General features: G+C 39.9%; 2 protein-coding genes across 2 annotated transcripts; one reads left to right on the top strand and one right to left on the bottom strand.

Annotated features, from left to right (window-relative positions):
- Positions 1–1,384: 1,384 nt before the first annotated feature.
- Positions 1,385–9,924, top strand: LOC146312789 (sodium-dependent neutral amino acid transporter B(0)AT3-like). Its single transcript, XM_084739921.1, has 12 exons — positions 1,385–1,759; positions 3,340–3,480; positions 3,581–3,718; positions 4,930–5,111; positions 5,257–5,367; positions 5,463–5,575; positions 6,517–6,645; positions 6,739–6,895; positions 7,060–7,264; positions 7,366–7,525; positions 7,619–7,781; positions 9,016–9,924. The coding sequence occupies exons 1-12, from the start codon at positions 1,618–1,620 to the stop codon at positions 9,220–9,222; spliced, it is 1,848 nt and encodes a 615-aa protein (XP_084596047.1). The 5' UTR covers positions 1,385–1,617; the 3' UTR covers positions 9,223–9,924.
- tert (telomerase reverse transcriptase) lies at positions 9,809–22,476 on the bottom strand. Its single transcript, XM_084739922.1, has 16 exons — positions 22,191–22,476; positions 20,108–21,404; positions 19,139–19,328; positions 18,502–18,655; positions 18,240–18,407; positions 17,800–17,961; positions 17,596–17,697; positions 17,430–17,515; positions 17,182–17,298; positions 16,972–17,043; positions 14,976–15,164; positions 14,386–14,512; positions 12,798–12,859; positions 11,971–12,095; positions 11,734–11,871; positions 9,809–10,294 (listed from the first exon to the last, which is right to left on the bottom strand). Exons 1-16 carry the CDS (start codon positions 22,404–22,406, stop codon positions 10,191–10,193), a joined length of 3,309 nt encoding a protein of 1,102 aa, XP_084596048.1. The 5' UTR covers positions 22,407–22,476; the 3' UTR covers positions 9,809–10,190.
- Positions 22,477–22,621: the final 145 nt, after the last annotated feature.

Here is a 22,621-nt window from a genome sequence, read left to right as displayed (position 1 = left end):
AAACATCTGCTGCAGCTGAGCCACATATTGCAGAAACTCTCACAATCTCAGACACACGTAAAACACTTAGAGAGGTTGTTTGTAGTTGTTAGTTTTGTGTCTCTTTGAAGTTGCTTTTGTGTCCTTATGTCCATTTGTGCTCTCATTTGTGGTCACTGGTGTCTCTTTGTCATTGTTTTGTGTGTCTGCGATCGTTTTGTTTCTCTTTGGTCATATGGTGTCTCTTTGTGGTCATTTTTTTGCCTTTCTTTGTTGTCATTGTGTGTCTTTGTCATCATTTTATGTCCCATTCAGTAATCCATTCATGCTAGCAGTTCTGTTTGTGGTAAATTTGAAACTGGTGAAAGCAGCCAGCAGAGGTGTTAAATCATGTATAATCTTCTAAATTAAGACAATTATATATTTGATGAGGTTTTCCCAGTTAAGCACATAATATTTCTTTAGAAATGTTGCAATGATAAAAGTTCCAGGCTGTAGTGTGTGTATTAGACCAACTTCTCAGACAAGAGATGATGTGGGAGAAAAGCTTTGATAAGAAGTTCTTGGTAAACCTAAAGTTGCTAAAGTAAACTTCAATTTATCTGGAAGCTGAGGTGTATTCTTATAATATCTGTACTCTGACACAACTTCTAGTTTCTGTTTTGAGATGAGAGTATCTTGTTCTACATTTACAATGTGGCTTGGGAGAAAACATACAAACAGTTTTTGACACAGTCAACTGCAAACAACATCAATTTATAAGAAATCATAGAAATCCAACAGCAACAACTGAACAGTATCAGTTCAACTCTTCAGTGATTTTACCACCACTGGGGACTATCATCACGGGCAGGTTAGAGTCTGAACCTGGTACGTAAAACCAGGATATTTAAGTGTGATGTCAACTTGCAGGAGACACAAAGCACTCAGGAGGAGGGCGAGAAAGGGAGTGTGCAAAGGGTCAACATGATATGAACTTGCTTTAATCGCAAAGCCGAATGTTGAATGGAGTCTCTGTTAGCAGTGACAGACAACTAGATCTGCATTATATATGTTTGTCTTCTCTATGAAACATCTGTATTTTCATTGTGCTGCTCTTCTATGGAAGCCTTTTACCACCATTATGATTTAAAAAAAGAAGATTGTGATTTTAAAAAAAAAGATCCTCTAAGTCATTATGAGAGTTTGATTGATATTCAGTTGTCATTATGTCTTTTTACTGACTGTGTCTGAATAGCTCTTTAGGTCAGTGTTACACTAACTCACCAGGCTATTAATTATTCAAGGAACAGAACACTCCCATTTTAAACAAGCAGGGAGGTTTAACCACTAAATCCTCGTACCTGGTGTTTTCACTCCCTTCCCGGAGGCCTGATTTCTTCATAAAAACCAATAAAAATCTGTAATCATGACTCAAAGCTGCACCTGATAGGACATAAGGACAGCCCACTAAAGAGAACAAGACAGAGGATGAGAACAGAGCAGTGGACATCACTTTGACTAAACCACTCAGGAGCATAAACTGAGCTGCAAACAGGTGGAGAAATAAAGAAATATCTAACTGTAACTGACTGAAGTGCATGTTTGGATTAGAAGAGCTGCATCCTCGTGACTGAAGTGGACTTGTGTGAGCTGAGGATGGGCACAACAGACAACTCTGTGGTGGAGGAGAGACCCAAATGGGACAACAAAGTTCAGTACCTGTTAACATCCATCGGCTTTGCAGTGGGACTTGGAAACGTCTGGCGATTTCCCTACCTTTGCCAAATCCACGGAGGAGGTGAGATGATGCTGTTATATGAGCTTCAACAATCGATTATAAATCTTTTCTTAAATTAATTGGCAACTATTTTACTCATTAGTTAATCCTTTTGAGTAGTTTTTGAAGAAGAAGAAAGCCAAACTTCCCCGATTCTCAAATGTGAATATTTTCTGGTTTGTTTATTCATCTCTGACAGTGAACTGAATATCTTTGAGTTGCAGACAAAACAAGACATTTGCAGATGTTATCTTGGGCTTTGGGAAACACTGATGGACATTTACACCATTTTCTAGGCAAATCAACAGACTAATCACCAATAAAAGTAATTGTTAGTTGCAGTCCTAGCTGCATTATAGTTCCCCAATCATTCTCATAACCATGGTTTGATGAAGTTTACAGATTTTTAAGCATTTTATCACTTATGTTACTTTGTCTCTGTACACCTAAAATGTTTCAGACTATTTTATCCAATCAGGGATTAAATAATTCATCCTGACCACACTTGAATTGCAACAACACTTGCATGATTCTCTTTCTGTCTCACTTTAATTAGTCATTAACAAATGAACTAGGTCAATCCTTGCACTGCACTCCAGAAATGGTGAGTCTTATCTATGTTTGATTGATCACAGTAAATGTTAGGGATTGTTTCCACTAGTCTGCTCCAATTCCTGTGTTTACTTCCTCATAGTTCCCTCAGTGAGATATCTCACATCCCACAGACATAGAATCCTAATTCACAGGATCAGGGTTAAACTGAGTGATTTATAAAGAAAATAATATCCCAGGTTCTCAAATGTGAATACTTTCTTGTTCCTTTAGTTCTCTCTGACAGTAAACTGATCAACATTTGCCACTATTTTCTTGACCAAACAACTAATCGATTGATCAAGAAAATCATCCACAGATTAGCCGTTAGTCACAGCCCTACTCTCAGGATAGCTGTATCTGTATCTTTTTGTATCAGCACTGTATGCATGTTGTTAAGTTAAAAAAAATGATTTTTTTTTCTTTATTTCATAATAGTGCAAAATATATCAAGTATCTTTCTTTTTTTTTTAACACTATTATTGTACGGAAGTTTAAAATTCTTGTATTGTGACAACTCTAATCTCAAAATGAGAACAGATGATTTTTGCCAAGCTCATTGCCATCTGCAGTTCCTGGGCAGGTAAACGCAGAACATTCACCACACACCAAAAATAAATATATATTTATAAATACCAACAAATTCATCCAAAACAACTACAAAATTATATTGATTACATTGATTTTTTTTTTAAATGTTTTAGTGTACTTTTAATGACATTCTGCCTGCTGATATGAGATCATTATACAGTATATCTGCTTTATATGAAATAATTTCTAACATTTGAATCTTGTGTGTTCATATATTGTATGAGGTTGTCTTAGTTACTTAAATTTTACATATGAACTTATATATGAACTACTTACTTGATTAAGATAACTCATAGTAGTTTTTATTTGTTTCATTAAGAGGGTTCAAATGGCCACAATCTTATCTTAAAATGTGTCTGCAGAGTGTGTTAATCTGTCTGATGTCTAACAGGGACTTAATGTTTACTTCCTGTCTTCAGGTGCATTCCTCATCCCCTACCTGATAGCGCTGGTGTTTGAGGGCCTCCCCCTGCTCTACCTGGAGCTGGCTATAGGACAGAGGCTCCGCAAAGGCAGCATCGGTGTCTGGAACAGCATCTCACCGCTACTGGGTGGAGTTGGTGGGTGGCCTATAATTATTAGCAAAATCTATTAGGATTTTTATTTCAGATTCTTTTTTTGTGGTATGGAAAATGTTTATCATTTATTCCCTGTGTGTAGGAGTCGCCTCCCTGATTGTGTCATTCCTGGTGTGCATTTTCTACAACACCATCATGGCCTGGGTGCTCTGGTATTTCTTTCACTCTTTCCAAAACCCGCTGCCGTGGAGCGAGTGTCCACTCAATGAAAACCGCACAGGTAACAGGAAAACCCACCAGCCACTCAAACTGCTATGATACATTTATCATCACACACTGGGATTGTTACTACTATGGTAAGAGTACACTCTTCACCAAACATGCCATTTTAACAAGAGTGCCTCTTCAATTGTCCAACAAAGATGGAAGTTGTCGCGTTTCCGTCGGTAATTTCAACCCATTTTTGTATGCAAACAAAATTATCCTGAGTTTCATATTTCCATACTAGAGTTCAGTGACATAGCATTATTTCTTCATGGTTATTTCCTGCAACTTGACTGGATGCTGTCAGATTGGTTCAAGTAGAGCTGAGGAATTAAGTGTTGACTTGTAGGAAATTAAAAAACTTAAAATAAAAGTATGTGATAAATTTAACGTTTAATCATGCAATGACCATGATATATGGCATCAGACATTAAGAAAACATGCTAAATTGAAATACTGGCTTCTCTGACAACAATGTGACAGTCTGTGGGGTTCTGTTTCATGATAACAGCCTTAACTTTACATTGACAGACACTTGTCAAATATAAGCAGCTGATGAACTTACAGTTTGGGACTTGCCGTCACTTGTCATTGTCCTCGTGTGAGGTCAACCTGCCTGAACTTTGAGTCTGGAGGAGGAGGGGGCAGGGGGGAGACAGCTCACTTAAATCATATATTAAACAGGGATTCAACCTATTTAATATATTTTTATGGCTCCGATTCACTATATGGGCAGCAGTTCTCATTTTGCATATTTCTCCTTTCATGTTAGTTGATTCAGACATGAAGTCTGAGTCTAAAGTCATTAAAGTGCACTCCTCTGGAATGTAGTATTTGCAGGTTACAAGAACATCACCGAGAGGAGTGTTAATTCTGCATGGCATTTCAGATCAGTTTTTATAGGAAAACTACTGGACTGTTTTATGGCACACAGAATTACTGCACCTCAACATATAAAACAGCATATTGTTCTTCAGTTTAAGAGTTTCACCCAATGACAGTGGAACACGTGACAGTCTTAAAGAACACACATCATGGTCTCATGGTGATGATTTTCAATTGCAGGGACACATTTTAATATTCAACTCCAAAAGCACATGATCTCAGTTTTGTTGAAGAAGTTAATGTTCAATCTAAAATTGAAAACTAACTTGAAGATTAAGCTCTTACAGACCCTTACAGATCTTGTGCTGCCTTTGTTTTTGGCATGTGTATGCATCCATATAGGCTATGATGTCGAGTGCGAGAAGAGCACTCCGGTGAATTACTTCTGGTACCGCAGTACCCTGAACATCACCGCTAACATTGAGACCAGCGACTCCATACGGTGGTGGATGGTTGTCACCCTGGCCAGCGCCTGGTGTGTGGTCTACATCTGCTTCATCAAAGGCATTGAGTCCATGGGAAAGGTCGGTTTACCTGGTGAAAAATATATGAAGTTGTGTTTCAAAATAAGCCACTGTACCATATCTACTTGACCTCACTGCTGACAATCCCAGTAAGAATAGAGAAAAAGAGTTAATGAGGGATGTGTCTTATGTTTGAATGTTTCAGGCTGTGTACGTGACAGCCACATTCCCTTACCTGGTGCTGACTATTTTCCTGATCCGTGCCATCACTCTACCTGGGGCTGCTGACGGACTGGTGTATCTCTTCACTCCTGATGTGAGTTTGGCCATTTGTTGCCACTACAGATGATGTAAGATTGCATTCATGCATGCCAGACACAATGACCCGATGTGTTTTTACGCTTGCCGTAGTGGGAAAAACTGCAGAACCCTCAGGTCTGGCTGGATGCTGCCACCCAGATCTTCTTCTCTCTCTCTGTGGCCTTCGGAGGTCTCATAGCTTTCTCCAGCTATAATCCAGAGAAGTAAGGACTAAAATCCATCAACTACATCAGTAAAATTGAGATGATTCCAATTACAAAATTGGGCGCTGTATAAAACATAAGTTAAAACAGAATGCAATGATTTGGAAATATTTTTTGACCTCTATTCAGTTGAAAACGGCACAAAGTCAAGACATTTAATGACCTTATTAAATGCTCCTTCAACCCCTCAGGTGGCACTGCATTAAAAACCACTATGATTGTATAAAGAATACAACGTGGGCTCAGGAACACTTTGGAAAACTGTTGTCAATAAGCACACTGCATCTACAAATGCAATTCAAGACTCTACCATGCAAAGTGAAAGCAATATATCAACATCTCTGACTTCTCGTCATATCTGTGAAGGTACCATTAATGCTGAAAGGCCCCAATAGGTTTTGGAGCAACATATGCTGCCATCTAGCCGATGTGTTTCTTCAGGGACGTCTCTGCTTATTTCAGCAAAATGCATTCTGAATGTTTTGCAACAGCTTGGCTTCGTAGTAAAAGAGTTTGAGTACTAGACTTCCTTCCTGCAGTCCAGACCTGTCTACCATTAAAAATGTGTGGTGACTTATGAAGCGCAAGGGTATGTGACAAGGGGAGAGCTGTCAGTGCTTTAGAATTCAGCCTGTATTTCTTGTAGTTACTATGTAATAGTTAATATATTATAATAGAATAGGTGCCCAGTCGTTAAAAAATAACTACAGCACAATTTCTTTGTAAAATTCCAAATTGATAGCCCCTTAGTCCATTTTGTTACCCAGTATCTACATATAGGTATTGGTAAACTGTTCTGGTACAGCCTTATACAAAAAAAATATATGTCAAAAGGTATTTTCAAATAATTGCATTATGTTTTTATCTAGATTTTACACAGTGTCCCAACCTTTTTGGGATTTGGGTTTGTACAAAGCTCTTTGCTCTTCTGTGTTCATTAGAAACAACTGCGAAAGGGATGCTGTTATAGTAGGAATAATAAATAGTGCAACATCTCTCTACGCCTCCATTCCCATCTTCTCCATCCTGGGATTTAAAGCTACCAGCAGCTACAACACCTGTCGAGAGAAGTACGTATGAACAAATATTTCATGTAATTCTAAAGCTTGTTTTTTTTCTTGCCGATACCAATGAGGCACTTTTTTTTGGCATCCCACCTGCAGAAACATCTTGGAGCTGACCAACACCTTTGACATTGCAGACCAGAACATAACATTTGAAAACTATGATAACTGGATTGGATATCTGAATAAAACATATCCTGAAGATTTGGCCAAAGTGCCGCTGGAGACCTGTAACTTACAGGAATTCCTTGGCCAGGTACTGTGACTTTGAAAACTCATCTGAGTCTCATTTTTCTAATTCTCACCCTCCTTCTTTCCCTGACAGCAGTCCATCATATACCAGTCAAACCTGTGGTCAGGTCAAGTTCCCTCCTTCCTCACTCCTTACTTTCTTTCCTCTCCTTCATCATCCTCCCCTAGAGTGCATCGGGTACCGGCCTGGCTTTTATCGTGTTCACTGAAGCGGTGATAGAGATGCCAGGCTCGCAGATATGGGCCATATTATTCTTCGTCATGCTGTTCAGCTTGGGACTGTCCTCCATGTTTGGCAACCTAGAGGGGGTCCTCGCACCCATCAATGACCTCAAACTAGTGCCCAAGTGGATGCCTAATGAGGTCCTAACAGGTACATGCAAATAAGCTTAAGCTGTTCTATAGTCAAGAGGATCAACTTTTGGATTTTGAATTGCCTCTCTGAAAAACCTTTTTTTTTCCCCACTTCCCCAGCGATCATCTGCTTGATAGCCTTCTTGACAGCTCTCACCTTCACCCTGGGTTCGGGGAACTACTGGGTGGAGGTCTTTAATGGCTATGTGGGCTCTGTGCCTCTGCTCATCGTCGCATTCTTTGAGATTATAGGAGTCATTTATGTCCGTGGGATGAAAACGTAACTTCTTCTCCTCTTCATCAGTACTGTAGAACTTTGTATTTGAAGCCAGTGTGTTTTAACTTTTCCTCTGCTCCGCTTGTCCTGTGACAGTTTCAGCGACGACATCTATTTCATGACCGGGTCGAGGCCCAACCTCTACTGGAAGGCATGCTGGATGGTGATCAGTCCTCTAATGCTCCTAGGGGTGTTTCTTGCCTATGTGGTCGTCCAGGCACAGAAACACCCCACTTACCCTGCATGGAATCCTGATTATGTAAGCAAGTAATGTGGACTGAAAAGGAAATGTTGATCATTTAGAAGTCAAGAAGGAATAATGTGGAAGCACTGGCCGTATAGTCTGTCTCTTAAGTTTCAAGGAACTTGATTATTTTGTTTGCATGTGTGTGAAAGGAGAGACTCATACTGACTAATATACAGAGAATTATTACTTAACTTTGCAGTTGCCCTCAGATATGTAGAGAGATTGAGTATCTTTCTTATCATTTTGGTTTTAGGCCCCACAACTTTATTATCTAACCAGTGATATTAGAATCATTTTCAGCCAAAGTAGACATCAAATTCCAGTCAAAGGTTCTGATAAACCTACTATACACTACCAGCCCATCAACAAACAACAGCCAAAAGTTTGTGACTCGCGTTGTGAATGCGTTGCAGCATTTAGCAGCTGAGGAGCTTTCCGTTAGGAGTAGGTGGAGAACAAAAACAGAGCTAAAAGAGAGTGAATACTGGACTTACAGCCATCAGGTGACAAATGAATGCTAAAATTGTTTTCAATTTACAAAGAAATAACTACGCTGAAGCTCTTCAGTGACATAGACTTTCTCTTCAGTATGACAGTTAACTGTTAACATACATACATACAGCGTCATAGCTGGTGATGCTCACCTATGACTTGACCACAACTCATGGACAGATTGATACACATTTTGACACATTGAATTCAGGCACGTGGGACATTGTTTATGTTTCTGTATTGGGTTAGGTAATGACCAGTGGGACAGAATATGATAAACGTCCATGTAAGCTCTGAAAAAAGTCTAATATTGCAATTATTTATTTAACTGTGGTGAATACCGGGACAGTTTGCTGTTTTACAGATATTTGTTGGGCCTCAGGACATCCAGCTTGAAACTGTGACAATCTGGGATGTCAAGCTCTTGTAGCACCTCTAAATTATACAAACATGTTGAAAGTCTTTTTTCGTTTTTTCTTTTGTTCAATACAAAAACTAATAAGTAAAAATAAGTTATGGTGGGGAGGTATGTGACAGAATGATTTCTTGGCTGGCCACACTCGCTTTAAGTGATCATGCTAAGCTAAGCTAATCACCTATCAGCTCCAAATGAGAGCGGTACATATCTTCTCTTGGCAAAATGTGGATAAACACATTTCACAAATTTTCAAACAAATTTTCAAATTTTATATTAAAGTGAAATATTTTATAATATTCTATTCATCACATTTTTTACTTCTGTCTTTTTCTGTAGATAAAATTCCCAGAAAGTGAAGTGCTGCCCTACCCAGACTGGGTGTTTGCCATAATCATCCTCCTCTGCGTGGTGCCTGTGGTTTCCATCCCCCTGGTGGCTCTCTACAGACTGATAACCAACAAGTCCTCTGCTCGCGCTGACCTAAACCCCTACTGCAATGACGGCTTTGAGGTTGAAACACAGAGCAACAACCAGTCAGCTTGAGACAGGCTGAAACCGAGTTACTGCCGTCTTGAACAGAACAGTACATCCTGGTCGTTATCGCTGCCTTTGTGGGATTTTCATTTTGATTCACCAGACAGACAACACATAATCAATCATGTTGAACTGTAATATAGACGTTCCTATTGATTTTTGATGTTTACATTTATCGGGACCTGACCTGACATATGACAACTCAGATTTGTTTCCTCAAGAACAGAAGTGGATTTATTGAGCCATACTATTCTTTTCTTTGTACACTGTTGTGTACATGGTAACAAAACCTTACATTTGATCATTTTTACACTCATTTTAAGTGTGACAAAACATCATTGATTAAGCTCTTAAACCTCCTCCTGTCCATAGAAAGAACTTGATGTCTGAGAGTTTTACAAAATATTTTCCATCATGTGTACCACATAAACCCTGAAAGCAAATCATCTTCTACAAAAGTCATTTGAGTTATTCATGTGATGGCTGATGGATGGATTTGTGGGAATTTTCCAGGTGATGTCACGTCTTCTTTGTGGAAAACTACCACAAGTGCAAAGTCCAGAGAGACACAACAACTGTGGGAAGAGACGGAGTTGGGTGCAGGAGCTCCACTTTACTGATCTGGTGGAGGTTGTTTTTACAGGGTGTGTTTGCTGAGGTTTATCACTTAAGTGTTTCATTACAGATGATTATGGACTGTTTTTTTTCCTTTCCCAACAATGTATAACAGATATATTCCACTTTCACAGATAAGATAAATCCAAATGATTGATTTCAACACACTGCTCAACTTACTTGCTCAAAACCTGATGATGACAAAAGCAAAAAGACATTTTGTACTATGTGTTAATTTTGAAAGTGGGTAAAATTCTCAGTGCCTACACTATCAAAGGAGTTTGCAGATACTCATATATGCCTTTTAGCCAGGCAGGTTTTCATGGTTGTGTGGGGAGCTGTAAATGGGGCTAGCTGGTAGTCTACGTCCGGATGGCCAAGAAGTCAACTGGAGTCCTGGGGTTCGTGGCCTGTCGGACCCTGGCCAGCCTCAGGTCCCCTAGACGCCGCTCTAGACTGCGCTTCCCTGTCAAGAGGATGACGACAGAAGAATGGAAGATGTTTTATTTTTCTGTGGTAGTGAGCTGTAAATTGTATCACCTTGAACTTTTCCCTGCATATGTAAAATTGTCCAAGTCCACATTCAAAGGGATGGGCCTTCCTGGCAAGCTGCAATGAGGATGTTTACATGTTATTAATTTATCAAGTCTTTCTCAAGAAGACTGAGGCTTTTCCGATTTTCCTGCAGCCACAAAACCAGTTGTACTGTAAGTGTAGTGTTGATGATTAAGCGGTGTAATAGGGTGCAAAAAAAACATATTGAAATTATTTTGACAGATATTACAATTGCAATGAGTCAGATTTTAATTGGAATTTTCTTTTATATTTCATTTTTACTGAAAGAATATAAAATAAAAATTATTTGTGTACCAAAACAAGGGTGTTCCCTTATGTCTGGACATAACCACAGTGCTTTATTCATAATGTTGTGACACTTTTTACCTTTATCCAAAAACAGGTGCTCCTGTGATTTAGGTATTGCACTTGGCCATATTGCGATTTCGATAATATTTCAATTAATTGTTCAGCCATACTGTGCAGTGCAATCTTAGTGTTCATTTTGTTGGTTGGAAAATACATTATACACACACAGACAAAACCCCTTTTTTGTTTTGCCGCTTTCAGCGAGCTGAACATTTTAACATCATGATACGGCAGACTGATATTTGCTAAGAGTCTGTAATGGGCAGAAGCATGGCTGAGTCTAATGAATAATGTCTTTCATATGTCAACTGAGAGTACAGGGACCAAGCATTCTGCAGAAATGTCACTACTGACATTCAGTTTGATCAGTGAGTTGCAGATTGTTGGACAGTTAGTGCGCAGCTTATTAAATAGCTGTGATGATGATGACAACTGCATGAATATGATTTCATAGAGAGGCTTTGCTCATCTTATACACCACAGTCTCAGTACGGTAACCACATTAATTTTAATGTCTCCTCACACAGCGACAATCAGGGATTAATTTTCTTTCAGTTCAGTCATTTTAACACCTTGCACCAGCAGAAATCATTTTGACTCTGAAGCCGCAGATCGCTTCATGCTCATGTAAATAGTCATGTCTTGTCATCTTGTGCTGCCATAGATAGTTCTCGTGTGATACTTTTGCGTAGGGTTGGGCAATATATTTATAAATATTGATCGTGTGACTGGATAGAGATTTCATCATTGCATTGTGATATGGCATAAGTGTTGTCTTTTCCTGGTTTTGAAGGCTACATTACAGCAAAGTGATGTAAAAATCTCATTGTATTAATAGTTAAATGTGAAATCACAGAGAGTCATTCTTACATAAAAACTGATATTGAGGCATTTGGTAAAAAAGAATGGTGATATTTGTTTTTGTCCATGTCATCCAGCCCTACTGTTGTGCATGTGTGAGTGTTTTCTGAGAGCACATACGTTTGTGCAGGTGTGGGAGCAGATCCTTATAGATAGAACGGTGTTGGGACAGCACCAGCAAGAAGGAAAGACAGAAAAGCAGCTCCACTGCTTCATACTGCACGAGGCCGTTCTGGGCCTTACTGCCTAAAATCAGTCCTAGATAAAGAGAAACAAGAGAGAAATAATCACAATAAGTTTTGAACCAGACATTGCTTAAATGATCTTCATTCTGGATGTATGAAGGTGAAACGTTGCCTTTGTTGCTGAGCCTGATGAGCTGATTGCTGTATTCAGCCATGTCCCATATCATCTGCAGGAAGTACACGGGGTTCTTAGCAACCGTCTGACCAAAGGGCAAACTCTTGGCACACACATGGAACCTACAGAGAAACACAAAAAACATAACGGAGACAGAAGAAAATACAGACACGAGCCCTGCCTGTTCAGATATTTACATTCTGAAATAAAAGGCAGTACACTTAGCTCTCAGCTCAGTGCAGGTACTGACTGACAACCATCCCGGTGATCGCACATGAGAGGGGACGTGAATAATGTGCATTCTTGATTTGTGTTCACCACAGTTGTATTTCAACATTTCATGTGTGTAATGCAAAAATATTTTTCACAGTGCCCCCAATTTCTTTAATCTGAATAAGTAATACAAATTAAAGGGCGATATCTGCTTTAATTGAACACAATCGAACTAGACGGGACTTGTGGCACATTTGAAAAACTCAACAGGAAAGTCTCTACTCAAGATAAGACTGTGTTGTGAACATTTTTCTGAGGGACTACTTTCTTCCAGAGTGTTTTTTTTTTTTTTTTTGGTGTTTTCACCACCACGGGCCAAGTGCATACAACTTTGATTAAATCTGAGAGAAGGCAGACATTTCTACGGCCAGTAGCTCGTAAACTCAACAACACACACCATAATAATAAAGAAGGATTGACAGCACAGGTAAGAGGGAAAATAGGAATTTTTGGATTTGGGGGTGAACTGTCTCTTTAATAGACAGTGGCATCTAATGTGTGACAACAACTGAATAATAAAAAAAAAAGGTGTCAAAAGTCGCTGTGTTTACCTGAGTGCATGAAGCAGCACCAGCTTGTAGATGTTCTTGTAGACGGCTTCAAGAGAATTGGTCTGAGAAGGAAAAAGCATCTATGATTATATTATGATAAAGTGACAGAAAAAGGAATATGTAGGACTTTATGCATCTCAATTAAGTTCAAAAAGGAAAACTGTCTTCAATATTTGTACATGATATATAACAATGGCAATATTAACTAGTTATGTCTTCCTTGATTTGTTTGACTGTTTGTTCCCAACGCTCATATTTGCAATATATCTACTACCTTGTTTGTCCAGTGTGTATTGAAGTGAACTTCATGACTCATTAACTCACTTGGCATGTTTACAGCTGTTATTTACTACTTTGTTGCCATTTGAGGTTAACTTCCGGCTGATGGCTGTGACTCTCTGTGTTGATAAATGTTTTTTGTGTCCTTCGATAGAGACAGACCGTTTACTGAGAAACACACTGAGTGTCTGAACGTAACTATGTCTACGGTGTCACGGCTAAGAGCTTGCAGCCATGCTAGAAGCTGTACTTCACACAGCAGGGCGTTGATGCTAACCTGCTCATAATGACATTGTTGAAATGCTGAAGTTTAGCAGGTACACTGTTCATCATCTTCACCATCTTAGCTTAGTGTTAGCATGCTAACATTTGCTATTTAACATAAGTACAGCTGAAGCGGAGGGGAAAGACACTGGTACTTACAGTATTTGGTCATTAAAATATTAGGGATGCACAATAAATATTGGGGCAGATAAATTATCATCCAATTATGGAAATTTATATTATCTTTTAAATTCTAAAAATAAGCCAATAAATACTGGCAATAATAATATCTGATTTGACAGGTTATGTCAGAGAATTTATTTACAATGCTCAATATATGCTAAAGTATATTTGTTAAGTTTTTTAATTAACTTTACTAGAAAAAATAAATGAACACTTGAAGAGTCAGAACTGTTTGTTTAGATTGTAAAAGTCATATCAGCTAGATTGGCATTTTAATTCATTCAGATTTGCTCACTACTTATCAGCCTTTCTTACTTCCAGGGGTTCATAAAATACAGGTTATATCTGCCGTAAAAAAAAATCCACATCATGCTCCTTAATAAATACCTAAGAATAAAAAAAGGATCATCCAGTCCCTGAGATGGTGCTCAAAGTTACAGGTTCACAAAAAGGTTGATAATTCATCCTGAGGGGAACATGAATGTCTGTATCCTATCTATATATATCTTGCTTTCAGATAAGAAGTGTTGAGCAGTATCTTATGGCATCCACTGCAACATGTTACACTCAACAAAATTTAAATCCCTATGTTGTAGACCTTATCTTTGTACACTCAGTGCGCAGTTAGTCAGGAGACCTCGTAGTTTCATGCACTGAAAGTACTTTTTCAGCACAAACAAATTAGCCAAATTAGTTCCTGAGTCTGCTGCTCTTTATTTCAGGTTGTTTTTTTAAATTTTATTTTACATCTTAGCTACATTTCTTGTGGGATTCTGTATTTCTATCAAATTGATCAGATAATTATGTTAATGGTGAGCATTCATGGTTTTTTTTGAACATTTAAAACCATTATTTCCCTGACCTTCAGGTCCAAGAACAGGGGATGGCACTTGAGTCTGAGGATAGCCATCAGTTTCCTCCTCATCTGCTGTCCAGCTGAGTGGAAAGAGCCCAGTGTGAGGCTGTTGCGCAAAGACAGGCCTGCGTAGCTGTGAAAGAAGCAAAGCAACAGGTAAACAGCTGATATAATTCTCAAGTTTGCTGTGTTCTATGCAAGAATATTAATCTTCAATGCTAAACTGGGAGTTCGAGTTCAAATTGTTTATTGTCATTTCGACGTGCGGCGTACACAGAAACAAAATTTTGGTTCTCACAGGCCAAAGTGCTAACACAGGCATATAAAATATACAGGTATATATAAAATTTTACACGTCGCGTCACGGTGATGCATCATCCTATTGGGATTTATTTCACAATAACAACCTGTTCATTAACCCTTATTATACGTAGTCTCAGAGGATGTTTATGAGTCAGTACAAAGTACGGGGAGAGGGGTTTCACTCAGTTTATAAGAAACCATAAAGACTGCAAAAAGCACAATAACTTCTCATGCAAGACACACACTTGAGTCAATAATTATACAGCGTAATTCCAACAGTGGGGATGCATTACCTTGAATAGTCTTTGTAGATGTCCAGCAAGTGCGTGTCTAGCAGCAGTCCACACCAGGGGAACAGGCAGTGAGGGGGCAGCACACGAATGTCGGGACAAGCGCCCACGTTTTCAGACACCTGAAAGTTGACCACCACCTTCTGCGGGTTGACCACCAAGCCGTACTGCGGCACCCCGGCCAGCAAGATCCTACACACAACATACAAGGGCCATTTTCAACTGCTAAATTAAAGATTCAGCATCATGTCATATTTAATCTGCCTTTCTCAACCCTTTCTCCAATTGTAGCGCAGTTTAGATCTGCTGATACAGATATGACCACTTTTAAAAGAAGTGAACTAGTTAAGTACAAATCTTCAGCACTGGGAAATAAGACTGGGTGCACCAACAAAGATTAATTAACAACCTTCAGCTGCTCTGTATTCCTTAGCAAAAGATTGCACTGTTTGCTAGCTAGCTAAAGGGTAACACATTAGCCTACTCATTTTCTAACTAGATAGAAAGAAAACACATTGCATTGTTTGCTAGTTAACTAAAAAGTTAATTAGCCTAGTTAGCATACTCATGATGGATCAGCTGGATCAAATTCTAAAATGGAGTTTAAAGTTTTGGTGCAACATAATTAAATTTAATCCAGATTTACAGTAAAATCTAAACTGAGGTCTTAAGAGGGAATTAAATTCGATCTTTAATCTTAAGTTAAAAAGTTCGGTGCAACATAATTTAAAATTAAAGCATGGCTCAGAAATCCTTGTTGGCACAAACCAGCACTTATAACTGAAAGTGTTATGATTCATGTTGATGTTTCTCCGATTTCTCAACAGCAACAGATAAGTCAGAGAGGCAGTGATGGTGACACTGCTGCCAGGTCAGATTTGGATTAGGATGGTGGTTTCAGAAGAAAATTACTAACATACTCCTCTTGATAATGAGTCCCAGCAGACTGATATTACAAATTCTGCCATCTGCTGCGTTTCCCGTTAGAACAGATCTAACCTGCTGAATGAAATCTTGTTTTGTTTAATAGTCAGTTACTTAAATCAGATTTAAATTTAGTTCTGAACAGCATATAGCAAAGTTTGTTTGTAAAGTCATGTTGTATCATCTTACAAATCTCTTACAGTATCTCCTCACCGACTGACTATTTGAACAGTATTGTCATATCAAACATCTATTAATAGACTACAGAGAATATACAACCCAGCTGCCAGGCTTTTAACAGATCACATCACTTCTGTTTCAGCTTCCTAACGCTGGCTCACAGTGTACCTCAGACATGATTTTATGATCTTATTGATTACTTTTAGGGCTCTTTGTCGCCTTGCTTCTTGCCATAATCCTGACCTTTTAGCACCATATAAGCATGAGACCCTCAGGCAGAGGTCTTTTATCTTTGTTTTACATGAGTTCTATTTTGCATTTGCTTAAACTTGGATTGTATCTTTATTTCTTTTATGTTATATTAATGGAATTGGGTTTATCCGATTTGCAAAACCTAATCCATTTGGTGCCATTTTATAACTTGATTTTAATTTGCTGATGTGTTTGAAGCAATTCATAATTTTATTTAATGGTGCACGCTCTGCTGCGACATCACAGACATTGTTTATTGCCTGTTGTTTGTTTGCTGATCGGTGTTTTCCTCCTTGGGGACAATTAAGTGTAAGTCTAAAGGTCTACAGGGCTCTGCAGGAACTGAAAATCATATTGCAGCTGTTTACTTAACAATATCTTTTATGGTTTGTATGGTAACAGCTTTACTGCCCTAAGAAAATGACTGCAAATCAAACTAGTGGCAACAAACTACTATGACTTCTCCTACAGCCGGGATAGTCTGTCTAAAGTTTTGTAAATAATGTAGTTAATAATGGATTTTCTAAGTTGGACACGATCATGATTTTTGTGCATTAGTAAAGATGCTGCAGCTCTGTTAGTTTTGAGCCCTTGTGTCACATGAACAGTCGTGTGTGTCAAAAACTTGATATACGTGTCATACTTGAGAAATGATTCTGCTTCGTGTAAGTCTGGGGTGATCAGAAGGAAGTCATCCACCAGTCTCATCAAACACCTACAGGACACAGAGAGAACAAAATAAAACAGAGAGTAAACCCAAATCAGCCACAGTACAGAAAGACTGCCTCCTGCTGCTGCACATGTGTTACTACATCTATGGAAGCTGACTGAAATGCACGGCCGTCTGCTGTACCCTTTCTTTGCAGTAATGTCTTTGAACAGGATGCGCTCCATGTGACCGTAGCAGAGACAGCAGAGCAGACTGGACACGACTGAGCCCTGAGGAATTCCTCGGCACTGACGGTAAGTTCTGAAACACAAAGAAATCGGATTGTAACTACGCTGAAAAGGGGCAAATTAAGGAGGGACTGTTCTTTGCCTATGATCACATTTACAAATGAGCTGTGACAGGTCGTTCCAGTCGATGTCGGTGATGCTTACTTCTTCCCAAACTGGACAACGCTGCCAGTCAGCATTTGGGTGAAGAACTGCAACGCCTCTCTGCCATGAAGATCTGAGCAGAAGTGCTGAGAGAAAGAAAAGAAATAAAATTACAAGAAGAATCAAACGTCCTTATCAAAGAAAGATCTGATGACATCACTCTCACCTGCTCGACCAGTATAGTATGATGAACTTTTCCTTTCTTCTGCAGTGACATCACAAACCCTTTCATGTTGGTGGATCCCATGTTATCCTCCAGGAAATCTGCCTGTATTAACAAACATGAGAAACTCAGTTGGGTTAAATACTGTGTGTGTGTACACTGACGCATGCATACTGGGTGCTGTATGTGTGTGTATGACGGTACTACCTGTCTAACAAAGGCCTTTTTCAGGCCCTCGTGGGAATCGAGCCAGATTTTGGCATAGCGGCGGATGGTAAAGAGTTCATCCTGGACAGGTGACAGAGCCTGGCCAATCACCTCAATGAGTTTGTCATGAGGAAGACTCTCATAGGCTCCACTCACATCCACCTTAAACGCACAGAAAAAAATAGAACAAATATATGATGGGAAAAGAACCTGAGGCCTATTTTTTCAGTTTTATGTATACTTGTATGAACATTAGGGTTGAGCCCATCAACCTTAATTCATTGTGTTAGATGTTTAAAGACAGCCAATGTAACAGACAACCAATCACCAGCATTTTACTTTACATTTTAGTGTTTACTGGCTTCCTGCGCTGATGAGCTTTACTCATTAGGTACACATGCAGCAAATGGACCACAGGTGGGAGTCGAACAAAAACCAACCTTAACAAAGTAGAGGGGTTGTGGCGTGTCCTTCTGGGACGGCGCTCTACAGCGTAACACCTTGTGGATATCAGTCATCCCCCACACTGTGGATCCCAGGAGGGATGGAGCGGAGCGCACACAGGCCCGCAGCATATCCAGCAGGTCCCGGACGTGCCCTCGGTAGAGCTGCAGAGGAACAGAAATGTCCTAAAAAAATGTACACACACTCGTGGTGTGTAATAACACACAGCTCAATGGTATGAAGATAATCAGAATGTACCCTTGTTTTGGCATCAGCTCCTATGACTCGTGTGATCGGCCTCATGCCATCAGGCTTGGGAATGAAGCGAAGGCGAGAGATGACAGTGGCTTTGGGGAGGGACGCCACCTGAGCTGGAGTCAACTCCTCCATCTGACCCTTGGAGAGGTGACCTCTAAATCAGAAACCAATGCCACATACCGCAGTATTTATCGCCTAAGCTAACGTGCTATGTCCGTCCCTAGCTGGGCCTGTAAAATACATAAAACCCAGCAACATAAACAAAAGAGACAGTACAAAACACACACTCACAATAAATACTTATGTTCAGAACTCCACAATAAATACAGGACACAAACTATAACACCATAAAACAAGGGGGAGCAGATTATTCATGACTAGTTTGAGTTTAAAATTATCCTAATCAAGATCCAATTCGGTGGGTAAGGAATTCCACATGTTGATTCCCAATGCAGAAAAAGCAGCTTTTCCAAACAAGGACTCATGGAGAAATTTATGGATGAGTTTAAGATTAGCATATCAATAAAATTATCAAAACTTTACATTACATTAAGTCAGCAGATTCCTGTCCAGACTTTTATTTGCTCGATTTTTATATCATCACGAGAGGCCTTTGCAAGTGTGTGTATGTGTGTACCTGAAGGCCAAGTCCTGCAGTTTTGCCCAGACTTCCTGTCTGTAGAACCTGAGAGCGTTCTTCTGGCCCACGCTCTCAGTGACGTAGAAACAGGCTCGAACCAGGCCCACAACGTAGCCGTCCAGAAGCCAAGCCAGGAACTGACCCAGGACCTTTGTCCGGTACGAGAGCTCACTGGATGGGATCTTGCCTGCAGATAAGAGTGATGTGGTCTAGAGCAGTGTCTCACAAACATTTTTTAAAGGACTCACTTTTTAAAAATAAAAAATATAATCACGCAATTTACAGTAGTAGTAGTACTGCATAAGATTTTGTCTGACTCATGTGATCCAAATATTTCCAGAGAAACTCTAGATAGTTGTGAAGTCTAAAATAGAGCTGCAACAATTAGTCAATGAATCAACTATTAAATTGAGTGCCAACTATTTTAATAGTGGATTAACTGTTATGAGTCCTTCTAAAGAACGAAAAGTCTGAAATATAAACGCTGTCTGGTCTGGTTAGTCCTCTGTGACAATCAACTGAATATCTTTGGGTTGCAAAACAAGACACAGCCTGCTTCAGTCATATTTGCGCATTTTTAGCCTTTCAAAAAAACATTTTCACTGCAGTCAAAAACCGTTTGCTGTCCCGCATGCTTCATATGAAAGGACACACACACCTGTATTAACAGGAATGTAAAACATTTATGTTGATGAAACTGATGGCTTATATCCATTAAAGAAAGTAGATTTAATTTACAAAAAAAAGACAAATCATTATTTTATTAAGTCTTTTAGGGTGATGATGTCAAAAATATGACAACAGACATTTGATGCTTCATTCAAAAACCACAACAGAAGCTTCAAATGTAAAAAACAAACAAACTAACTAACTAACTAAAAAAAACCATTTGGTACAGTCCAAGTTAAAACAGCCAAAAAAAAATTGGAGAAAAAAAAAACTATTTACCACTTATGACAATCTTACCTCTTTTACTGATCTTTAACCAATCACAGTCATCCACCTTCATCTTCCACATCAGCTCAGACAGCGAGAGCTTCTCAAACTTGCCACTGCGCAGGAAGCCCCGGACCCTGACAAAGAACTGAAGCCGGTTGTGGTCGGAGCCCCACAGCTCCTGAGGGATCACAGCCGAGAGGCACTGCTTGACGAACAGGTAGACGCGGTGATGTGCACAATGTTGAGGCAAAAGGGAGCTTAAGTCCCCTTGTCCAGCATCTCTGTCCTCCATCAGTGGACACATCCTCTGCAGTATTCTGCTGTAGGGACATCTCCTGTGTCGACGCATCAGCTGACTGAACAGGGGCACCATGTTGAAAAAGCGCCGGGGGAGTCTCTTTGGCTTCCTCTCCAGGCCATGCAGATACGCCAGTCCCTCAAAGAAGACCATTCGTACCAGATCTCGTCCTTGTAGTCGTCGGTATCCATCAGCGCTCTTCTTTTTCCTATTGAGAAGGAAGCTACGCATGCCCCGTCCCCCGTAAAGGAAGCCCAGTGTGCGGATAAAACACTGCGAGAAAGGCAAAGGGGGGAAAATCCCTGATCTCCAACTGGGTCCTCCCTCCAAGGGAAGTGTCGCTGTTTGCATTTCAGCAGGCTGTTTGCAACCAGGAGCACCATTTTCCAAAGGTTTCATCGATGGTGTTGGTTCCACAGACACATGCTTCCCTACCTCCTCGGTTTCATCATGGTAGACCCGCTGGATCTCCTGTCCTACCCGTCTCCTCTTTCCTGTACTAACTATAATCTCCTCCTCATATTTCTGGTCAGTTTCTCTCTTTCTTTTCCCGTTCATCACTTCTACACCCGCACTCCTCCTCTTCTTGCCGATGGGAAGACTCTCAGCTTTCCATCTCCTTTTCAAGGCATGTCGACACCTTCCAAACCGAGGACCGTTGTGTGTCCTGCGCCGAGGCTGGAGATAAAACCCAGTGGAGGCAGCAGACATGGACACCCTGTCATAGACCGGGACGCCACACACCTGGAAAACACATGAAGGAGGAACCGCCACAAACACAGAGCAGTTCTCCAGCAGGTACCGTGTGATGTCTGTTCCAAGACGCATCGCGACTTTCTTCCACAGGTCACTGCCGTGGATGTAGGCAGCGCTTTGAGTTACATCGCCTTGGAACTTGAAGTGGTCTGCATCTCGCTCCTCCTGAGCCACGGACAGAAAATTGTAGCCATTTGCCAAGACGTTTCGTTTTCGTTTTCTTTTCAGACTGTTTAGAACAAAGGCCAGCAGTTCTGGCAGAGTGCAGATCTGTGGAAATCATAGAATATATCACATCAACATAAGAAGTAACAAGACAATACAACAAATTGCATTTGGTTTTCTAAATATGTTTGTATATTGGTGTATATTGCACAACATATATGCTGATACGGATGTATACTAACATAGCTGTGATAGGATAATACTGGGCTGATAATATTGCTCAAAAAATATATCAATTGGGATCAACAGGAAAGCTTTAAATTTAGTCTCTTATAAATTTGACAGCTTTTCCAAAAAAATTATTTATTTTGAAGTTCATTGCTTTTAACCTGTATGAGTCATTTACAGTCAGTTACCTTTGATGATAATTTTATTTTGAAAAGTAGAATCAGTACGATTTGTCCAAGCTGTTCATAAACGCACCAAAAATAATTAATTGCTGTGTCTCATTGCCAGGATGTCAAATACAGACGTTTTGGATTACAAAAGCATTAGCAAAATAATGAGAAATACAGACAGAGGGCAGAGTCTGCTGATACAGACACCACCACATACTTATAAGTGTCATAAGTGATGATTGAAAGACTTTTTTGTTGTTTTGTTTTGAAAATGTTGCATATCGTGCCTTTTACCCCAGCTAAAATATCCTGCCTCTGCATGTCTTTGCTCCAACTCTTTCACACCTAAAACTGAGGGATCATGTCTTCTGTCACATTCATGCAGTTTTAACACTTCTCTAAAGTGCTATACTCTAAAAAAAAAAAAAAGAAAGATGGCATGATAGCTTGTTAGCTAGTACTTAACTTAGTAGTAACTGAAGGGGAAAGGTACCTGCTTGCAGCTTGGCACTTGCTGTAGATCCTTGTCAAAACATACAAAAACATCCCGGACGAAGGATTTGAAGCGGTTGGTATCGGACTGTTCACTGAGCACAGCTCTCTGTCCCTCTCTGAACACGATGCTGTCCGCAAACTCCTCCAGAGTCTGCGTGTGTTGATACAGTGACCGGAGAATGTCCAGCACGGGGGACATATCAGCCGAAGACATACTGACAGTATGACCCCGCTGTATTACTACCTTCTCCTTTAATACACTCGTGGTCTTACTCAGGACATGGCAGGCAGGCTACTTATACGGTTGTTAGCACGCTTGCGTTGACAAATTTAAGGGACCGCGTCATCGTCAGCCAATGAGAGACCAGTTTTCTAGAAAAGTCCAATCAGATGGCCTCATACTCCAGCGTCGAACTCCGAGTTGACCAA

This window comes from Lutjanus erythropterus, chromosome 16 (assembly GCF_056507025.1).
Source record: "Lutjanus erythropterus isolate fLutEry1 chromosome 16, fLutEry1.hap2, whole genome shotgun sequence".
In the NCBI taxonomy this organism is placed as follows: Eukaryota; Metazoa; Chordata; class Actinopteri; order Lutjaniformes; family Lutjanidae; genus Lutjanus; species Lutjanus erythropterus.
This window is presented reverse-complemented; position numbering and strand designations above follow the sequence as displayed.

Coding starts and splice junctions, on each gene's coding strand:
- tert (XM_084739922.1), bottom strand. CDS start 22,406: ATGTCTTCGGCTGATATGTCCCCCGTGCTGGACATTCTCCGGTCACTG. Junction 19,329..20,107: donor GTTAAAGATCAGTAAAAGAG/GTAAGATTGTCA, acceptor TCTTATCTGCAG/GCAAGATCCCATCCAGTGAG. Junction 10,295..11,733: donor GCTCCCACACCTGCACAAAC/GTATGTGCTCTC, acceptor TCCTCTTGACAG/GGAAGCGCAGTCTAGAGCGG.
- LOC146312789 (XM_084739921.1), top strand. CDS start 1,618: ATGGGCACAACAGACAACTCTGTGGTGGAGGAGAGACCCAAATGGGAC. Junction 1,760..3,339: donor TTGCCAAATCCACGGAGGAG/GTGAGATGATGC, acceptor TCCTGTCTTCAG/GTGCATTCCTCATCCCCTAC. Junction 6,896..7,059: donor TACAGGAATTCCTTGGCCAG/GTACTGTGACTT, acceptor ATCCTCCCCTAG/AGTGCATCGGGTACCGGCCT.